Source organism: Bombyx mandarina, chromosome 13 (genome assembly GCF_030267445.1).
Source record: "Bombyx mandarina strain Sakado chromosome 13, ASM3026744v2".
NCBI classification, from domain to species: Eukaryota; Metazoa; Arthropoda; class Insecta; order Lepidoptera; family Bombycidae; genus Bombyx; species Bombyx mandarina.
In genome coordinates, this window is record NC_143220.1 from 4206096 (window position 1) to 4226398 (window position 20303).

The window sequence follows — 20303 nt, forward strand, 5'->3', positions numbered from 1 at the left end:
TGGTCTCCGGTAACCATCGGTTGGCTTTCTTGGGTTACATCTCTAGCAGTATGTTCGTTGCAACATGCCATAGGTGGATTTATCTGTTTCTTTTGGTGTTTTTTTACTACATACATTTTTGATTCAATGATTATCATTATCTTATCATAAACATGTTAATAATAATATCAAATTTACAGATTTTAAATTTCAACTGTTTGAAATATCTCTGTGTCTATGCTTTTAGCTTCGTAGGCAGAAGATTTACAATACTGACTCCTTAGTCTGGGTTACTACTCACTTTACTGACGTCCTTAATCGACTCTCCTAGTTTGTTGATACGCGGTGTACCCGTAGCCTTGTGATTATGCTATTGTTCTATTCTATAGTCGAAACGATTTGATTAAATAATATATTGACTAAAGATTTTCAATCGAATAGTAACCTGTAAGATCGAAATCTCAATGGATGCATAATATCACTATCAAAATAAAAAAAGTTTTGTAAAAAAATATATTTAGATACTAGATGATCAGACTTTGTTCTGTCTGAATTTTGCGAGGCTAGGTTTATTGTTATCAACAAAATTCATTTAGTTTTTATATTCGCAAACAAATCAGCGGTCCTAGATAATTAAAATATAATTTAATATAATGAAACGAAAGGCGGAAGGCTTAACAAAAACCTCCACGCACTGTAATCGCGCGAACCCCCAAAATATTAATGACGCAAATATTAAGGTCTGTTGCGGAACTTTCTTATCTGAATTTGCGTGCGCATTAATCATCTTCGTGAGGAAACTTGGGACTGATTCCACCGCATATCGGTGTTTGAACAAGAACTCGAGCGGCGTGGTTTGGGGTGCGGTTTTTCGGAATGTCTTGCGAACCGTTCTGCTGCCTTTTAATTGATTTTAAATATGTTAAGTTGTAAGTTTGTCTGAGCTAAATTAAGTATTGAAAGTCATGGTGGTCTAATAGATAAGGTGCTTGGTGTACTGGTATCGAAAGTTACCAAAGAAAATAATTGCATAATTTCTGAAGGTATTATGAACGCTATGGTATTATGAATGGTAGAACTATCTTGCCTATTTGTTCTGTGAAATAATCTTGCGTTCCGGTTGGTTAAATGAGATATTTGTCATACAGAAGAATTAAAGCATGGAAATTATTTCTCTAAATGGGTCGCCATATTTATCTCGTAATGATGTTAGGTTACGAGAATCACTTTGGACCTGGTGAGCCACGAGCTCATTTTTTATGTAAAATGAAAACTTTTATTGTTGCTATATTATGCTCTTGCCGCGTACCATCCGACTTTGGAATGAACTCCGCTCCACGGTGGTTTCCGAGCGCTATGACATGTCCTTCTTCAAACGAGGCTTGCGGAGAGTACTTAATGGTAGGCAGCGGCTTGGCTCTGCCCCTGGCATTGCTGACGTCCATGAGCGACGGTGACCACTTACCATCAGGTGGGCCGTATGCTCGTCTGCTTACAAAGGCAATAAAAATATATATAAGATCAATGAATCTAAATGAAAATATAACTTCAGATAGCGAGTTTAATCGCGATGAACGCAAAGCTCCAGCTTACGAACAAAATTCCCATTTTATGTGACCACCTTGAAGCAATTAGTGCCTTTATTCCGTTATTTTCGTGCAAAAACAGTAATTATGGGCTTAGGTAGCCGGTAAGAGGTTAAATTAATTGCTTTAGAGATAGTTTGCAAAATTCGTTTATCTAACGTTTGAACTTTTGTAATTAGTCCGTAATCTTTCGTGTACAGATGTTTCGATTAACTTCACAAAAGCTTATAAAAGTATCCGAAAGATTCTAAGAGTATTCGGAAGCTAGTATCTAGTGACAATAAATTATAGATTTTTTTTTCTATCGTTTGCTAAATTACAGGATTTTGTAATCAGCTCTGTTCACGACAAGTTATAAGAGTTAGACGAGATTTGAAAATAGCCCTTCATTGTGACCCTGGTATTAGTGAGGTTGATTGCGAAGAAGGTGATTGTAGTTAACATCTTGTAGCCCCAAGTCCGTTTTTATTTGACTAAAATAAAAACGATTATTAATCACGCTTTTCCAATGGCTTAAGCTTATTTTTAATAACAGAAAACAGAATGAGAAAAATAAGGAGGGAAAGAAACATCTTATAATGTATGTAAGCTAATAAAAAGGTAGTTGTTGACACTTTTCTTGTTCCTTAAAAACAAAAGACGGTGGAGAATACAATGTAGTAACTGTTTCTGTTTAAGAAATAAATTGCATGTACCTGTAAAGTTCTGAGATACTTTCAAAGTTTAAGACATTGTAATCTAGAGATGTCATTTTCCGACAAAGCTAAAATTAAGCATTCGGATAGGTGAATCATGATGTTATTTTTTTTCTATGAAAGGATTTTCCTGTGTAGCCTGATAATTCCATGATTATTTTCTTATTTCTGAATAGATTATAGTTTTGTTTTCATCGATCGTTTTTTTTTTGTTGCTTAAATGAGTGGACGAGCTCACAGGCCACCTGGTGTTAAGTGGTTACTGAAGCCCATAGACATCTACTACGTAAATGCGCCACCCACCTTGAGATATAAGTTCTAAGGTCTCAAGTATAGTTACAACGGCTGCCCCACCCTTCAAACCGAAACGCATTACTATGTTTCACGGCAGAAATAGGTTGGGTGGTGGTACCTACCGGTCTACCGGACTCACAAGAGGTCCTACCACCAGTAACAATTATTTTCTAGAATACTCTTGTTATTTTTTGACCAAGCGTTTTAAATTAGGTCTTTTTAAATTGGTCGTGTGTTCTCAGTGTGTGACGTGTTTTTCAGAAAAAATACATCGCAGTACGTTTTATAAGGTATAGTGTTGCAATAAATTCGGTTCGAACACGAGACGATGGTAAATGAATTGCCATTACAGCCGCGGAGACCGTCCGCGTGATGGATCACACCGCATCAACTCAATGCGGTCACACATTGACGGATGTTGTTCAATGCACAAACTGTTCTATATCCGAAAATGTCTTGACAGACTTTTTAAGGTTTTGCTTAGCTGTGTTTTAGAATTCAACTGTATGAACGTTTTTTTTTAATATAAAAGTATTAGGTATATAATTGGTTTGAAGTATGAATGATCGAGAATCAGGAAAATTTGGAAGGTATGATTGATAAATTTAAACTATTGATAAAAAATCGTTTGTATAATTAATCAAAATCTAGACTACATAGGTAAAGAGGATCATACGAAATCGATTGATGCTGTGGGCTTGTAACTTGACGATAAATTTCAGATGAAAATAATTGTTGTTGTTCAAAACATTCTTGTCGACTTAGTTTTTTATTTATTTATTTTTATTGCTTAGATGTGTGGACGAGCTCACAGCCCACCTGGTGTTAAGTGATTACTGGAGCCCATAGACATCTACAACATAAATGCGCCACAGACCTTGAGATATAAGTTCTAAAGGTCTCAGTATAGTTACAACGGCTGCCCCACCCTTCAAACCGAAACGCATTACTGCTTCACGGCAGAAATAGGCGGAGCGGTGGTACCTACCCGTGCGGACTCACAAGAGGTCCTACCACCAGTAATTACGCAAATTATAATTTTTGCGGGTTTGATTTTTATTACACGATTTATTATTATTTTTATTCCTTCACCGTGGAAGTCAATCGTGAACATTTGTTAAGTACGTATTTCATTAGAAAAATTGGTACCCGCCTGCCCGGATTCGAACACCGGTGTATCGTTAGATACGAATGCACCGGAAGTCTTATCCTTTAAGCCACGACGACTTAGTGCAGTTGATTATGGTCAAATTCTCTACATTTTTTTAAAGAAAACAAACGCTAATATTATGATATTTTAAAATGAAATTACGTATTACCTCAACAAATTGAATCGTCCTATTTTAATTATATACATTTTTGGTCATCTCTAATCAGTGAGAAATCGTATCGGTGTAGAATGGCTATAGAAAATTTTTGCTGTCTGGCCTATCGAAGATATCATCAACACCCAGTTATTAAAAAGTTATAAAAGATGAGATTAATACCAATTTTTTTTTCTCCCAAGTTTTGTTCTATTCAAAATATCAAAACCACACTAGACATTACTTCGAGATTTGTTTAAAATACTCACTTAGCACACTTGTCTCTAGCCATTAAATTAACTTATTGGACACCTGTTTAGTATTTTGCAACTGTCACTTAATCCTTTACTTCATAAGATAGTTCTCCTTTACCTTTACTTTCTGGTGGTAGGGGATCTTATGAGCACGCACAGGTAAATACTACCACGCTGCCTATTTCTGCCGCTAAATATTGTGGGGTATTCACGTTCTTATTACTATGAGTTCCGGTATTTAACACCAAGCATGCCTATTCATCGTCTATGTCGTATGCACGTCTACTAAAATATAAGATTATATATTAAGAATACAACGATCTTTCTCGAAAAAACGTCTTAAAAGACATGTTTTGTTGCTCCCACATTTAAGAAGAGTAAATAGACAGAAGAGCATAGCATTGCCAAAATAAATAACGGAACTGAAGTAGCTAAAGGCTAAGAAGCCTGACATCGCTGACCTGTTTCTTAGCCTTAAGCTTTGAGAGTTTCACAAACTGCACAGTCTTACTGTGCTGTTAATAAGATTCCGTTTGAAGACTGCAAGAATTTTACGCTAACATCGACTCAAAAGAAGTTTGTGTTCGGCATCCACAAACCGCCTACCCCTTCGCTTCACAACTTCAAATTCAATTTGATAGAACGAAGAAACGCTACGACAACTGACATCAGAGTCTCTATTTTTTTGGATTCTTAAATATTCCGTGACCGAAATAGGAAGGTTGTTTTATCACCATGAAAAGATGTTTGATATTTATTGGTAGTCGTTCGTAAACATACATGGTATTCTTATATGATTAAATACGTATTTGACGAGCATAGTCATCCATAACTGGGTGATTAAATAAAAGAAAGGATCGACTAAGCTGGGACACACTCTCTGGTCTACATCGCATCTGCTTATAGTCCACGCGACTGATTGCATGATAAGGAAAGGGAAAACAAACACGTGTGGCACTCGGGGACTGCCGCGAAGTTATGCAATTATAATTAGACAATAATAATTTAATATTAAAACAATAATAAGCCACGCTATATTTATTAACATTAACAAAAGCAAAACATTAACTGTCCCCTTCACACTCATAAGCTAGACCACGCGAGAGAGATATGAGCAGACTTTTCATGATGCGCATGCAGTGCGACGTCACCTCGCGCGCTTATTCACAAACACTACGCAAGCGTAACGTGTGAATGTGTTGAACGCGAGCTACATGGTAGGCGGAGTTGGGGTGTTAGGTTTTATTTACGTTACGGAATTTCTTGATTCGGTCGCCTCGCTCAAAGCCCGCGTTAAAAACTATGCAATAACTTAATAATAATTAGATAATACGGTATTTGCCTCTCGATTAGGAGTCATTCAATATAGGAACATAAAACACGAGGCGCAGTATCCGATAGCCAAGAATCTATGTATTAGATGAAATTTATCCAACAGAGGTTTTCATATTTCGAATAACAACGTTTATTATAGTTGTAAATAAATTGTCAACCTGCGTTGTAGAACATAATCTGTCTTTGAACAACAATAAAATATTAAAGCCACATAATTTAGCATTTAAACCTTTTTTACACTCATACCGTAATTATAAAAAAGGAAATAAAATATTATTACAATAAAACTGCGTATATCTTTTCACCTTTTAAGATGCAAAGTAAACACAATTTAAATGTACCTTAAAATGCGTAGAGAAACCGTGAATAGGACAAGGGACATTAAATTAAAGAAATACGACTTTTATCCGGAAATAGCCCTGGAATACGACAAAATAAAGATTCACTTCGGCCCTACCACTGAATTATTCATTGTCGCTGTGCGGAATAATTAAGCTGGTAAATTGCTCTAAACTCAAATTAAAAACTTTAGGAACTCTGCGAGGCGAGTGCGTTGTTTACATTTGCATGAAAGTCGGAAAACTAACATCGTATCGCTTAGGTATATAAAGCGTTTGAGTAAACAAACGTAGTGTGAAGTTACTTTATTTTGTGTTAACTTTACCTATAGACAATGGGAAACTTTGAAAAGATTAGTAGTCGTCGTGGCCTAACAGATAAGACGTCCGGTGCATTCGTGTTGAAGCGATACACCGGTGTTCGAATCCCGCAGGCGGGTACCAATTTTTCTAATGAAATACGTACTCAACAAATGTTCACGATTGACTTCCACGGTGAAGGAATAACATCGTGTAATAAAAATGAAACCCGCAAAATTATAATTTGCGTAATTACTGGTGGTAGGACCTCTTGTGAGTCTGCGCGGGTGGGTACCACCACCCTGCCTAATTCTGCCGTGAAGCAGTAATGCGTTTCGGTTTGAACGGTGGGGTAGCCGTTGTAACTATACTTGAGACCTTAGAACTTGTATCTCAAGGTGGGTGGCGCATTTACGTTGTGGATGTCTATGGGCTCCAGTAACCACTTAACGCCAGGTGGGCGGTGAGCTCGTCCAACCACTTAAGCAATAAATAAAAAAAATTACAAAGTATTTCTTTGTCTACATCGATAGTTTTAAATGTAAGCAGCGGTGTTACAGCAAGCTTATTGTTATTTTTATGTGGACTACTGAACCAGGTCCTTGCTCACTTATAATTAAATAGTTTCCGTAGCCCATTGACATCGCAACGTAAAAACCGCAACCTATCTTGAGACTGGAGGGTTATAGTCTAATTGTATCATCATCATCATCATCATCAGACTTCGGCAGTTCACTGCTGGACATAGGCCTCCCCCAAAGCTCGCCACTGAACCCGATCTTCGGTTCTACGCATCCAGTTACTGCCAGCTGCCATACGCAGGTCGTCGCTCCATCTAGCAGGAGGGCGTCCTACACTACGTTTGCCGGTTCGCGGTCTCCACTCCAGAACATGCCTACCCCAACGGTTATCGGTTCTGCGACATATGTGACCAGCCCACTGCCACTTCAGCTTATTAACTCTACGAGCTATATCGATTACTTTGGTTTTGCCCGAATGATCTCATTGCGTATTCGGTCTCGCAATGACAAACCAAGTATAGCTCGCTCCATAGTTCGCTGAGTAACTTTTAGTTGGTGGACTAGTCGCACAGTCAGCGTCCACGTTTCGGCTCCGTAGGTAAGCACGGGTAGGACGCATTGATTATAGACCTTTGTCTTCAGACATTGTGGTATGGGCGACGAAAAGACCAGACGAAGCTTCCCGAATGCTGCCCAGCCCAACCAAATCCTTCTGGTCATTTCCTTCTCAAAGTTGTTTCTACCTGTTGTAGGGTCTGTCCCAAGTAGACGTACTCTTGAACAACTTCGAGAGGTGTACCATCAACATCGATTGGTCTCGGAATGACGTTTCCGTTCTCGGTAGGACACGTCTTGTGAGTCCGCACGGGTAGGTACCACCACGTTGCCTATTTTCGCCGTGAAGCAGTAATGCGTTTCGGTTTGAAGGGTGGGGCAGCCGTTGTACTGTAGTGAGACGTTACAGTTTATGTCTCGAGGTGAGTGGCGGCATTTACGTCGTAGTTGTCTATGGGCTCCGGTAGCCACTTAACACCCGGTAAGCAATAAAAAAGATGTGTGGTGTCGTGGGACATCGGATAGGAACGAAGTTCCTTATTATAAAAACATTAATTTTGAGTTCTATTCGAGGTATAAAGAAGATAAAACTGGAGGTTTCGCAACAACCCACGGTCATTCGGTAACGCACGAACTTATTGTTGTACACTTCATTCACGGTTGTGTGCATAAGAGTTAGTGTATTGCGCAAACGAACGCTATGAGACCGTGGTCAATGAACGATAAAAAAATATGTTATTTTTTGTACGTTATTACAAAGTTAAGTCGTACACTGTGTGCATTACTAATAAAAATCTTACGTTACGGACGTTTTTCCCGGTTAGGGTACCCCTCCGCATCGTCCCATAAGGAACTTCGTTCCAAAAATAATAATTATTAATATGTAGGTGTATAAAAAAAGGAAATCTAAACTTACTATAAATCATGAGATTGTTTAAACATTTCATGTTAACCGTACGTACATAATGCAAATCGCATGCAAAATTTTAACATTTTCATTTCACTAACCGACTCAACCGCAGATTGTAAGTTTCATTTGATCGTTCACTATGGAGGCTATATGGTTGAATGCGTTGTAACGAGGAGAAGCGCACGTTAATATATTATATACAAACGATGCGGGCTCTTTGAATCTCGTACGTGGAAATTTGTGCAAAATATTTTTCATTGCAAAATTTTAATGAAGTCTCTTGAAGGCTTTACAAGCTTCTGTTGGTAGCTTTTAATCATCACTATAGGCAGATGCGCATACGCCTCACCTGATGGTTGATGATTACAGCTAATCATAGACGTAAGTATAGTCAGCGATAGCCAAGGCGATGCCCACCGCAGAAGACTTCTCTGTTGATTTCGGAGTTGGTATGTGGCAAATAACATATATTTAAAGGCTCTGGGAAAGAGCGTATTAGCACCAATTAGTATGGAAGGACTCTACTCCAATTGTGGGCGATGCAATAATATTGTTGGGTACGCAGCACGTCACCCGTGTCGATAAGGCGAGTGACGCCAACCCAGGTTGGACGGGTTTATGAATCTTATAAGATTTCTTGAAATCCTATAAGACGCCGGATGCCCGTCTCGTGGCGATTATTCGTGTCGATCTGAAGCAGTCGATGTAGGGTCCTGAGGTGTACGATATCGTACAAGCTCACTCGAAATTAAAACTCAAAACTTTACTAATTAACGTAAACCGAGCCGACCGATCCGTCAATACAACCGAATTCAATAACCGACGATCTTTTCAATGGTCTTCAAGTCTTCAATAAATATCTTTAATATTTCAATAAATTCTTCGAGGCGCAGATGTCTTTACTCGTGCGTTTTTTGGTGATCTTCGTTCGGAGGGTCGGCGGCTGGCGGTTGGCAGGTAGTCGGTCGAGGGTCGGTCGGTAGGTCGGCAGGTACCTGACAACGTCGCAGGGTCGCTTAACTACCTCGGAATGTTACCCTACAGAGATCTCGTGTAAAATACGGCTCTCGTCGAGATCATTTTCACTATGATCGGCTCGGTTTATTCGTTATATCTATTTATTTAATAAATGTATATACTAATGCCTTATACTTAACTATTCTATGTTGTAATCCCTATCGATACATATAACTTATTCTATGCTAAATCTATATTACGCGCCCGTATAAACAAAATACCCGGTCCTGAACACAGATAAATGCTGTTTCTTACATGGTTTCGGGACGCGGGCCGGGCGGCGTGTCCATTTAAGTTAATGTGCTAATCTTAAAACTATCGGGAATAATAAACCAAAAGTGTATACTATTTATTTCAAAGCAACTTACGTTCTATTCTTAGTAAAATATATGTGCACGTTATCTATATCCTTATCTATCTATATGCACTCTATATAATTTATCTATTTGTTATTTATCTATTTGTTATAACTCTATGTCTATGTAGCTCTATGTCTATATACGTATCTATATAAATATATTATAAATTCTATTCAACTTATTCTATAATTATGGGGCGACGCCGCTGTCGCCAACATCCTCCCCCTCGTGCGTAGCACCGACTCCTTGTAGTGGCGACTCTATGGGCGTGGGCTCGTCGCTCGTTGTAGGCACCAGCAGGATCATCTTGGAAGCAGGTCTCTTAAGCAGACCGCCGCTCGTTCTGATGTCGACGGTTCGTACACGGTTGTCGGGGCCTGGGTAGGTTTGGACAACTTGCCCGCGCGGCCATGTGTTGCGTGGCAGCGTGGAGTCCACTATGAGGACGGTATCCCCACACTGCAAGTCCTCGCCAGCTGCTCTCCCGTCGATTTTCCTGGGCAGTAGCGTAGGCAGGTATTCCTTGACCCACCTACTCCAGAAGTGGTCTGCCATACGCTGCGCCACTCTCCATGTCCTTTTGCCGGTCAGGTCTTCGTCTCTGTAGTCGCCGATGCTCGGAGCTCCGCAGGACCTCCCTATGAGAAAGTGGTTCGGCGTGAGTGCTTCTGACTCCCAACTCTCTTCCCTAGCGACGAGCGGTCTCGAATTGACGACGTGCTCCGCCTCCAACAGAAGAGTGTGCAGAACTTCTTCCCTCGGGTGTCTTTCCTTCAGTGTGACCGCCAGCGCGGTCTTCACGGACCGCACCAAACGTTCCCACGCGCCTCCCATGTTCGGCGCTCCTGGCGGGATGAACTTCCATTTTATGTTCATCTGAGCGGCCCGTAACACGACGTCTGTTTCCCTTGCATTCTCGATTGCCTGCTTGAGCTCCTTGTTAGCGCCGACGAAGTTAGTCCCATTGTCGCTGTAAATGACTTTGGGCATTCCTCGTCGGGCGGCCATCCTGCGCAGTGCTAACAGCATTGAGTCTGCCGTCAGTGACGCTGCTAGCTCCATGTGGACTGCTCTCGTGGTGAGGCATGTGAACAGCACACCCCACCTCTTCTCGTGACGTCGTCCTACAGTCACCGTCATGGGCCCGAAGTAATCGACGGCAGCACAGGTGAACGGCGGCTCTCCATGTCGTAGCCGCTCCATAGGCAGGTCTCCGGTGGCCGTCGTCGTGGTGTACTCCGATAGACCTTGCACCACTGGCATCGGACGGCCGTTGCTCGAATGATCGATCTTAGACCTAGGATCCAGTAGCGCTGCCGCACCTCGTTCATCACCGTTGCGTGGTTACCGTGCTGGAACGCCTCGTGATAGTGTTTGATCAATAATCTCGCTATCACGTGCTTCCCGTCCAGCACGATCGGTCGCTTGCAGCCTGCATCTATGTATTGCGCTGCGTCGATACGTCCGCGCAGGCGCAACAGGCCATCTTCCATCACGACGTCGAGCCGTCGCAACTTGGGGTGACGTTCGGGATCTTTTTCACCGAAGCTCTCTCCTTGGCTGCTTCTCAGTAGGATCTTCTCCGCCTTCTTCAAGTGGGGCGGATCAAGCGGCAGCCACGCTTCTGTAGGTGCTTCTGGAGTCCTTATCTTCCATGTTGATCGGGGTTGCTTCGTTCGTGTCGTCCTCCACGAGGGATCTTGCTGCTTCAATTGTCTGGACACGCAGGCGCTCTCCTTCCGGGGTCGACACAGCTCAATAAATTGGAGGACCCTGGCTGTTGCTCTCAATAACCTGACCCAGCTCGAGAATCTGTGCGGATCGGGCGTGGGTTGAGCGTCAGCGGTCCTCGCCGTAGCGACCAGGTAGGCCTCTTTCTCTTCTCCAGACGGTTCTTGCTTGAATGTTCGCGGCTTGGGCCAGCGCGATTCATCCCACGTCAGGAACTCGGGTCCATTAAACCACCGATGCGTGTGGTCGAAATCCGCCGGCGCCTCTCTAGTTGCGTCGTCTGCTGGGTTCTGCGAGCCAGGCACCCATCGCCATTCTTGGGGCTTCGTTGACTCTTCTATCTCGGCGAGTCGGTGCGCGACGAAAGGTTTGAACGTGCGTGGGTCGGTCTTTATCCATGTCAGGACTGTACTGGAGTCAGTCCAGTACGTCCTTACACCGACTGCGATGTCCAATTCGTCCGCTATCGCCTGCGCCATCCTTGTCCCCAGCAGCGCAGCTTGCAGCTCCAGCCTTGGGATGGAGACTGGTCTCAGTGGGGTCACCCTGGCTTTCCCTGCTAGAAGCGTGACGCGGTAGGTGCTCTCGTCTGTCTTCTGACGCCAATAGACTGCACACGCGTAGGCCTTCTCGCTGGCGTCGGTGAACGTGTGCAGCTCCCCCTCAGTGTTGCAGCACGAAAAGCACCTTGCTATTCGGAAGCCTTGCAGCATGCGAAGGTTCTCCATGTAGCGTTTCCACGCCACCTCGTCCTTTTCCAGGATGACGTCGTCCCAGTCGATCCCGCCCCGCCAAATGCTCTGAATGAGCGCTTTCCCTTCTATTAGCACGGGTGATGCCAGCCCCATAGGGTCGAAGGTTGACATTACCGCGCTAGTCACTTCTTGTTTGGTCGGGGTCCGTGCTTCTATATCCTTTGGGCCTCGTGGATGTGTCCGGAATCCCATCTCGTCAGACTCGTAGAACCACTGCAGGCCCAGGGTCTTTTCTTCCTTCGACCCCAGCTCTATGTCTCCTGGGGTCGCACCACCTGCGAGGCTCGCCAGAATGCAGCGCCTTCTATTGCCCGCGCGGCTTCTGGATATCGATGTCTGTAATCCTTGGCATTCTTATTTGTAACGAAAGACGCCGCGCTCGGTGAACAGGCCGCTCCGCATATGACCGACGTCATTCTATACTCTTTGGAGCGGCCTCGCGTCGGTCTTCTCTATAGAGGAATCTTGGGCTGTCGCGGTCCACGTCCCTGATCCTGATCTGCAGGAACCTCTCCTTGATGTCCGCGACAACCACGACGAGCCTTTTCCGGAACCGCAACAACGCTTCGAACAGGGATTGTAGGTCCGAGCTTCGAAGCGGCCGTCATCGCGTCTCCAACCTCTGTCGTCCTCCTTCTCCAAGATGTCGAGCGCCTTTGTCTCCATATCCGTGCTCGGACGCTTGGGTGCGACTTTATCGTGAAGTGCTCCTTCACCTGTCTGTCCAAGGCCTCTTCGCGCATCGATACATGGGCGCGGGTGAGGAAGTTGACCTCTTTGGCGTTGTTGCCGTCGAGACCATGTAGCACCCATCCCAATTGGGTGAATGAGGCTACCGGCTGGTTCCTCCTGCCTCTGCGCGTCTTCTTGGCAGCGATGAGTCCCCAGTTGTCCTGTCCGATCAATAGTTGGGGGGATTGTTCATCGTAACATAACTGGTCCGCCAGGCTCCTCAGGTGCGCGTAGCCTTCGATGGTTTCCCTCTTCAGTCGCTGGGGTGCAAGGCTCATGTCATCCATTGTGCGTGCTCCGAAGATCGTCCTCTTCTGCCGCTGGTGAAGCCCTCGAACTCGGATGTTAAGCTTCATCGAGTCCTTCGAGAGTTACCGTGGAGCCTTCGTCCAGCAGGGCCAGCACCGTCGTCGATCCCGACGGCCCGTACACTTCAACGGGCACCATCTTCAAGTACGCCCTGCTGATCCGCGTGCAGTTGATGGGAAGTCGCACGTTGTTCGCGACTTCCCTGTTCTCTGCTGGCTCTGTCTCCGGCTTCTCGTTGTGTAGCGAGTAGTGGTGCCAGCGCTTGCACGTGCGGCATGGCGGTCGTCGACACGATTGCTTCCGGTGCTTACCATCGAGGCACTTGTAACATAGGCGCGACTCCTTTGCCATTCTCCATCGTTCCTGCACCGCAGCTCCCTTGTACCTCGGACAATTGTACAGCGGGTGCCCTTCCTTGCACTGCGGGCACGCCGGCTTGTCTATTATTATTCTGTCCGAAGTTGCGCGCTCGGTGCAGTCGGTTGTGGCGTGCGTCGCCTGTCGCCTCGATGGTTGTCTTTTTGTTGCCACCTCGGCCACGGCGTGTGGCCCGCACCGGTCCGCCATCTTGTTCAGGAAGCCGCACATCGTGTTGAGGTCCGGGTCTCCTTCAGTTTTATCGATAATGTGGTCGTACCACCGGAACCTCAGGATGGTCGGCATCTTGTCGACGATGCTCTTCAGCAGTTCGGGCGACATCAAATATTGGGGTTTCCGCAGCCCCCTGATCGCTGCGACGGTATTATTAACATTGCTCGCCAGTGAGCAAATGTCGTAGGCGGAGTCACTTATCGTTGGAAGTCTTCGTATGCGGTCTAGCTCCGCTAAGACTAAAGCGTCCGCCCTTCCATAGCACCGCCGCAGTGATTCCATTACTTCTTCCGGTGTGCTCTCGGAGTACAGCTGGCTACGGACTCCTTCCCCGGCTTGTCCTTTCAGCGCTCTTCTCAGCCGCGCCATGTTTTGAGCGCTTGAGAAGAGTGGAGCGGTATCCTCGTAGACAGCCTTGAAGGCCACCCACTCCCTGCAGTCGCCTTCGAACGTCGGCAACTGGTGCATGTAGTCGGGTTGTGGTGGCAGCTCCTTGGTCGTTGCGCTCCTCACCGCTTCCACTATCGCCTTAGCCAGGTCCCTGTTGCTGCAATCTTCCATGTTGGCCTTGCTGACGGGGTGGTTCTCAATGCGCTCGCCTGCGGGCTCCTTGTCCATACTGCCCGCCGACGTCTGGACCCAGGCCCTGCCCTGGTCCTCCCAGTCCTTTGGCTCTTCTATAATGGAATCATCGTCGTCTTCGCTTTCGGCCTGAATCAATTGCAGGCGGAGTCTGGCGGCTATGGTGGCTGCTTGTGCTTCTATCAATTCTTTTTCCGCCAGCTCCGCTCTCGCTGCCAGTTCCTTACGTCGTAGCGAATTCTTCGACGCGGGTCTATTTTCACCACGTGTCCGCGTCGTTGCCTCTTCAAGTTTTGTGTTCTGGGTCGTACCGGTCGCGGAGCTCTCGTATGTTTCGTACGACGTCGCTTCTGTTGCCTCCGGACTGGATTCTTGAACCGCAGGTTCGAGTGGCTGTTCCCTCGATGATCCCTTGTTGCTCCTGGTGATCGGCATCGTTGAATAATCGCTGTATCCGGCTCGAAGGACCAGCTGTTGGGTACGCAGCACGTCACCCGTGTCGATAAGGCGAGTGACGCCAACCCAGGTTGGACGGGTTTATGAATCTTATAAGATTTCTTGAAATCCTATAAGACGCCGGATGCCCGTCTCGTGGCGATTATTCGTGTCGATCTGAAGCAGTCAATGTGAGGGTCCTGAGGTGTACGATATCGTACAAGCTCACTCGAAATTAAAACTCAAAACTTTGCAAATTAACGTAAACCGAGCCGACCGATCTGTCAATACAACCGAATTCAATAACCGACGATCTTTTCAATGGTCTTCAAGTCTTCAATAAATCTTTAATATTTCAATAAATTCTTCGAGGCGCAGATGTCTTTACTCGTGCGTTTTTTGGTGATCTTCGTTCGGAGGGTCGGCGGCTGGCGGTTGGCAGGTAGTCGGTCGAGGGTCGGTCGGTAGGTCGGCAGGTACCTGACAACGTCGCAGGGTCGCTTAACTACCTCGGAATGTTACCCTACAGAGATCTCGTGTAAAATACGGCTCTCGTCGAGATCATTTTCACTATGATCGGCTCGGTTTATTCGTTATATCTATTTATTTAATAAATGTATATACTAATGCCTTATACTTAACTATTCTATGTTGTAATCCCTATCGATACATATAACTTATTCTATGCTAAATCTATATTACGCGCCCGTATAAACAAAATACCCGGTCCTGAACACAGATAAATGCTGTTTCTTACATGGTTTCGGGACGCGGGCCGGGCGGCGTGTCCATTTAAGTTAATGTGCTAATCTTAAAACTATCGGGAATAATAAACCAAAAGTGTATACTATTTATTTCAAAGCAACTTACGTTCTATTCTTAGTAAAATATATGTGCACGTTATCTATATCCTTATCTATCTATATGCACTCTATATAATTTATCTATTTGTTATTTATCTATTTGTTATAACTCTATGTCTATGTAGCTCTATGTCTATATACGTATCTATATAAATATATTATAAATTCTATTCAACTTATTCTATAATTATGGGGCGACGCCGCTGTCGCCAACAAATATGGTGCATTGAATATGACGATACGTTCAAACCGCACCGTACCAATGTAAAGTTGAACAGTTTTGTTTAATACCGAGAGTTTTCAGCTTTATGTCCTTTCAATTAAGTTGAGATTCTGGAACGATCTGCACGCCCTACGCTATTGCTGTGGCACTTCGACATGTTTTCTTCACCCCAAGGTTAAGGATGAGGTATTGCCAATATGAAGCTATATAGACCATTTAGGTCTGGTCCGTAAGTTCAAAGTCGCTCAGCGTGCTATGGAAAGGTATATGCTCGGAGTTTCTGTGATGGATCGAGTCAGGAATCAGGAAATCCGTCACAGAACCAAAGTAACCGGCATAGCCCCAAAGGTTAGCAAGCTGAAATGGCAATGGGCCGGACATACGTGTCGCAGAGCCGATGGCCGATGGAGCAGACGTGTTCTGGACTGGAGACCGCGTACCGGTAAGCGCATCGTTGGACGTCCCCTTGCCCGTTGGACCGATGACTTGCGGCGATATGCTGGGAAATATTGGATGCGAATGGCGGAGGATCGTTCATTGTGGCGGACTATGGGAGAGGCCTACATCCAGCAGTGGAGAGATACAGGCTGATGATGATAGACCATTTAGGATTAGATTTGTTATGTGCTTGCCTGTTTGGAAAGACAAAAAAGGTTGTTTCAGATGCACAGGCATGCAACATGCACCGAGTGACGAGAACTTGTCATGAAAGTGCTGTTTTCGTCGCGAGCCATTCTCGCATGAAGGGTTAATCATTTTTACAACGCCCTTGAAGTTTCTCTCGCTTTAGGTGTTCAAGACAAATAAACGACCCTCATAACATGTCTTTAAACAATTATTTTACAGTTACTGGTAACGACTACTTTAACCTCCAAAGGTCGTGATGTTAAGATAGTGCGTCATAAATTTAATGTATTACGTCTAGTACAAAATGAATGAACATTACTTTGGAAGATATTATCGTTTTATTAAAGACTAGCGACCCGCCCTCGCTTCGCTTCGGAAACATTAAAAACACACATGAAACAAACAAAAAAAAAATTTAATAAAAGTAGCCTATGTTCATCAGGGACAATGTCGGCTTCTAATGGAAAAATAATTTTTCAAATCGGTCCAGTAGTTTCGGAGCCTATTCGAAACAAACAAACAAACAAATCTTTCCTCTTTATAATATTAGTAATATAAAGATCAGTAGTCGAAATTCTACTATAATTAATTGAAATTGTAAGTTTGTAAACTATTATGATTCTATTGCCAAAGACTATTATACTTCTACGAGTATAATCATAGTTTTCGCCAAACTACACTTTAGACAAATATTAATAAAGATAAACAACATATAATCTATTTTCAATTTGACCATAGACTTTAAGCAATAACAAAAGTTTGACAGTAAACAAGTCGTAGTATGCATGCGTCTCAAATATATTAAGTGTATAATCTATGTGCTTACGTATGTGTGTCAAATACATGGCAGTATGTGTAATCATTTTTTTATTGATTTAATGTATTTTTTATCCATAATTAAAAAAAAATATTCTGCACTCCTCTATATTCTCTATAAGTGTGGGAAATTTCATAATCCTCCGCCCGCGCAATTTTCGTAAAAAGAGGTACTAAGTTTTTGCTTCACGTATTAATTCATACATATTTACATCTGTAGCTATCTGAGTATCGATTGAATTCGCCTTTTTTGCGCTCCGCCTGAACGTCCCGAAGAACAACAAATGTGGCCACAAACGCGTTGTTCTATTAAATTCATTTATTCATAATTATTCATCATTCAAATCATTTATTATCATTTATTCAATCATTTATTATCATTTATTCAATCATTTATTATCATATCATTTATTCTTCATTTATTCATCATTAAAATCAATTTAAAAATTAGCGATCATACTGACATCAGCTATCAGGAGGATATCCAGTCGCTGTTGATACAGCAATAGCTGAGGGTTTTCCTCAAATCTCTTCTGAAAAAGGACTTATCATAGCACTAAGGAAATAGCGAAGAGAGCTCGGAGGTTGGGCGATGAGCACGCTTATGGTCGTCGTCGACACTTTCACTTCACATCTGTTCGTTCAAGTCTCCCCACCTAACGTAATCAAAATTTTAAAACAATGTCCTCTTATCTACTATAGAAATTAGGTTTTTTTATTGCCCTTGTGGGCAAACGAGCATACCTAATGGTGAGTGGTTACCGTCGCCCATGGACTTCAGCAGTGCCAAGGGCAGAACCAAGCCGCTGCCTACCGCTTAATACTCTCCACAAGCCTCGTTTGAAGAAGGACATGTCATAGCGCTCGGGAAGCACCGTGGAGGGGAGCTCATTCCATAGCCGGATGGTACGTGGCAAAAAAGACCTCTGGAAACGCACTGTGGATGACCGCAGTGGCTCCAGGTAGTATGGGTGAACTCTACTCCGGTTTGCGGGCGGTGCGATGGTAAAAACGAGATGATGGTATCATATCGAATAATTCATATAAACGTGTAACGCGATAGCTGTTTTAACATAGATTTTAATTGAATAAAATCTGAATAGCGCTTACATTAATATTTTTGAGGTAAATTTCCACGTATACACACACACATGGTATCAATAATATTCGTTGTTATTACAAACCGGCATTCCAACTTTAACATGCCCATAGCAGCCGTCTGAACGCGCTTATTTGTTCTGCGGTATGCGCTCTCATTTCGCATCATTTTACTGTGGCCCACAGCAGAGCACAACCGGATCATTATCACTCGTAACCTCCAAGCTTTCGGCATGACAATTCTGCCCTACGTAGACTACTCTTTTTTTATTGCTTAGGTGGGTGGTGGACTAACCATTTCATACCACGTGACTCTACTAACTAAACATAAAAAAACCTACCTAATTTGCAGAGATGATAACTATGGTTAAACTTCAAATTAATTTTCCGCGAATCTGACTTTTATTGTATGCTAACGAGCAACAAATCCGAATAAGATTCTCACAAAAAAGAAACGAGATTTGCCGAGTCCCTTCCTTTGATACTTTACGTTTTATTCCGTGAAATTATATTTCCGAGAATCGAGGCTTCTTACAGCATTTTCCTTTTCGTGTCAATAAAAAGCTGGTGGTCCCATTAGATGATTTGCGGTCAATCAACTGATAGATGAAAAAAAGAGATTTTTTTCATTATTTTTTATTAACCTTATGGTTGTGCCTGCGGTCTTCTGTGGGAGGAGCACAATAATTATGTCATTAATAGGGCAGCGTTCAATTTTTAAGATTCGAAGAATTACTCTTAAGACTTTGAATTTGGTAAAATAATCCTTTTGCGATATAGACGTTCACTGAGAACTAATTATACGCCAATACTCTTTACGTATAGCCTTCAATTAAAAAAAGACGTGTGGCACTCGGAGACTGCCGCGGTAAAGCTATTGCATAGCATTTTTTATCAACTTATGCAATTATAAATCGACAATAATAAATTTAATATTAAAACAACAATAAAATAAGATCCGGCGAGAAACTCAGTGGGCTAACTTTCAATGAATCTGCTACATTGTGAGTATTCCATTTTGACCACGCACTCAATAGAGGGCGCTACATGGGATAGAGACACGCCTTTGGATGCTAGTTCTAACTCTCATTCGCCCAGAATCAACGGTTTAGCTAGTTTATTTTTAATGCCACTCCAATCACTGAATGAGTAGTAGGAGTAGTAATAAAATTCTTCGACTAAGCGATAGAAAATGGCACGCCCAACGCATTGTAATGTGATATAATTTTCTATTTTACAATTCCGTTTGCGGCCGATAGATGGCGCTTGACGCAAAAGCTGAATCGCGCTATCGTTGTGTTACTTACGAAATTATCTCACATATTTTGATAGTACATAAATCGGTGTTTAGACTTCTTACTTTAAACACTACACAACGCAACGTGTGAATGTGTTGAACGCGAGCTACATAGTAGGCGTAGTGAGGGTTGGAAGGTTTTTTTCGTTACGGAATTTCATGATTCCGCTCTCAAGCCGAGTTCAAGGCCCGCGATAAAATCTATGCAATAGCTTAATAATGTGCGGATTATAACATGGTAGGATAATAACAGTCGCAATGGTAACCGTTACTGCGGTTTCATTTGCATTACGAGGTGTTGTCCGTTCATTGTGTGGCCTAAAATGTTCGTTTAACAAGTCGTGATAAATATGAGTCTCTGGTTTGTAATTTTACACAACTGACCATTAATCTCGGGAAAATTCAATAATATTGTAAAACTGAGTTTTAAATTAAACGCAAGTGAAACCGTGTGATACAACTACGTGTGGGCGTGTCTTCTTCTTCTTCCTAGCGTTTTCCCGTCAAGTACCAGGGTCCGCTTCCCCACTTAAACTCCTCTACTTTGCCTGGTCTTTGGCATCCTTCTGGGTGAGGTTATTCTCCTTTACATCCATCTTTACCACAGCCAACCAGCGTTTCTCGGGCTTGTAAAGCTCCGATAACTCATCTATACATATAAATAAAATTGGAGTGTCTGTTTGTAATATTGAAATAACCGCTTTTTACTACATGTATATGAATATATATACGGTACATACACCAAAATGACATTTTTTACAATTTTTGTCTGTCTGTCTGTTTGTTCCGGCTAATCT

General features: G+C 43.2%; 1 protein-coding gene and 1 pseudogene across 1 annotated transcript; both read right to left on the reverse strand.

Moving 5' to 3' along the window:
* Window positions 1-9636: 9636 nt before the first annotated feature.
* LOC114248268 (uncharacterized) lies at window positions 9637-12349 on the reverse strand. Its single transcript, XM_089732521.1, has 3 exons — window positions 12345-12349; window positions 10745-12255; window positions 9637-10703 (listed from the first exon to the last, which is right to left on the reverse strand). Exons 1-3 carry the CDS (start codon window positions 12347-12349, stop codon window positions 9637-9639), a joined length of 2583 nt encoding a protein of 860 aa, XP_089588647.1.
* A 31-nt stretch (window positions 12350-12380) lies between these two features.
* Window positions 12381-14201, reverse strand: LOC149501584 (uncharacterized; annotated as a pseudogene).
* Window positions 14202-20303: the final 6102 nt, after the last annotated feature.

What these genes read in the sequence shown, in the direction of transcription:
- LOC114248268 (XM_089732521.1), bottom strand. An exon ending in GCAGCGCTACTGGATCCTAG is followed by an intron (nt 10,704 to 10,744) that starts GTCTAAGATCGA and finishes GTCCGATGCCAG; the next exon opens with TGGTGCAAGGTCTATCGGAG.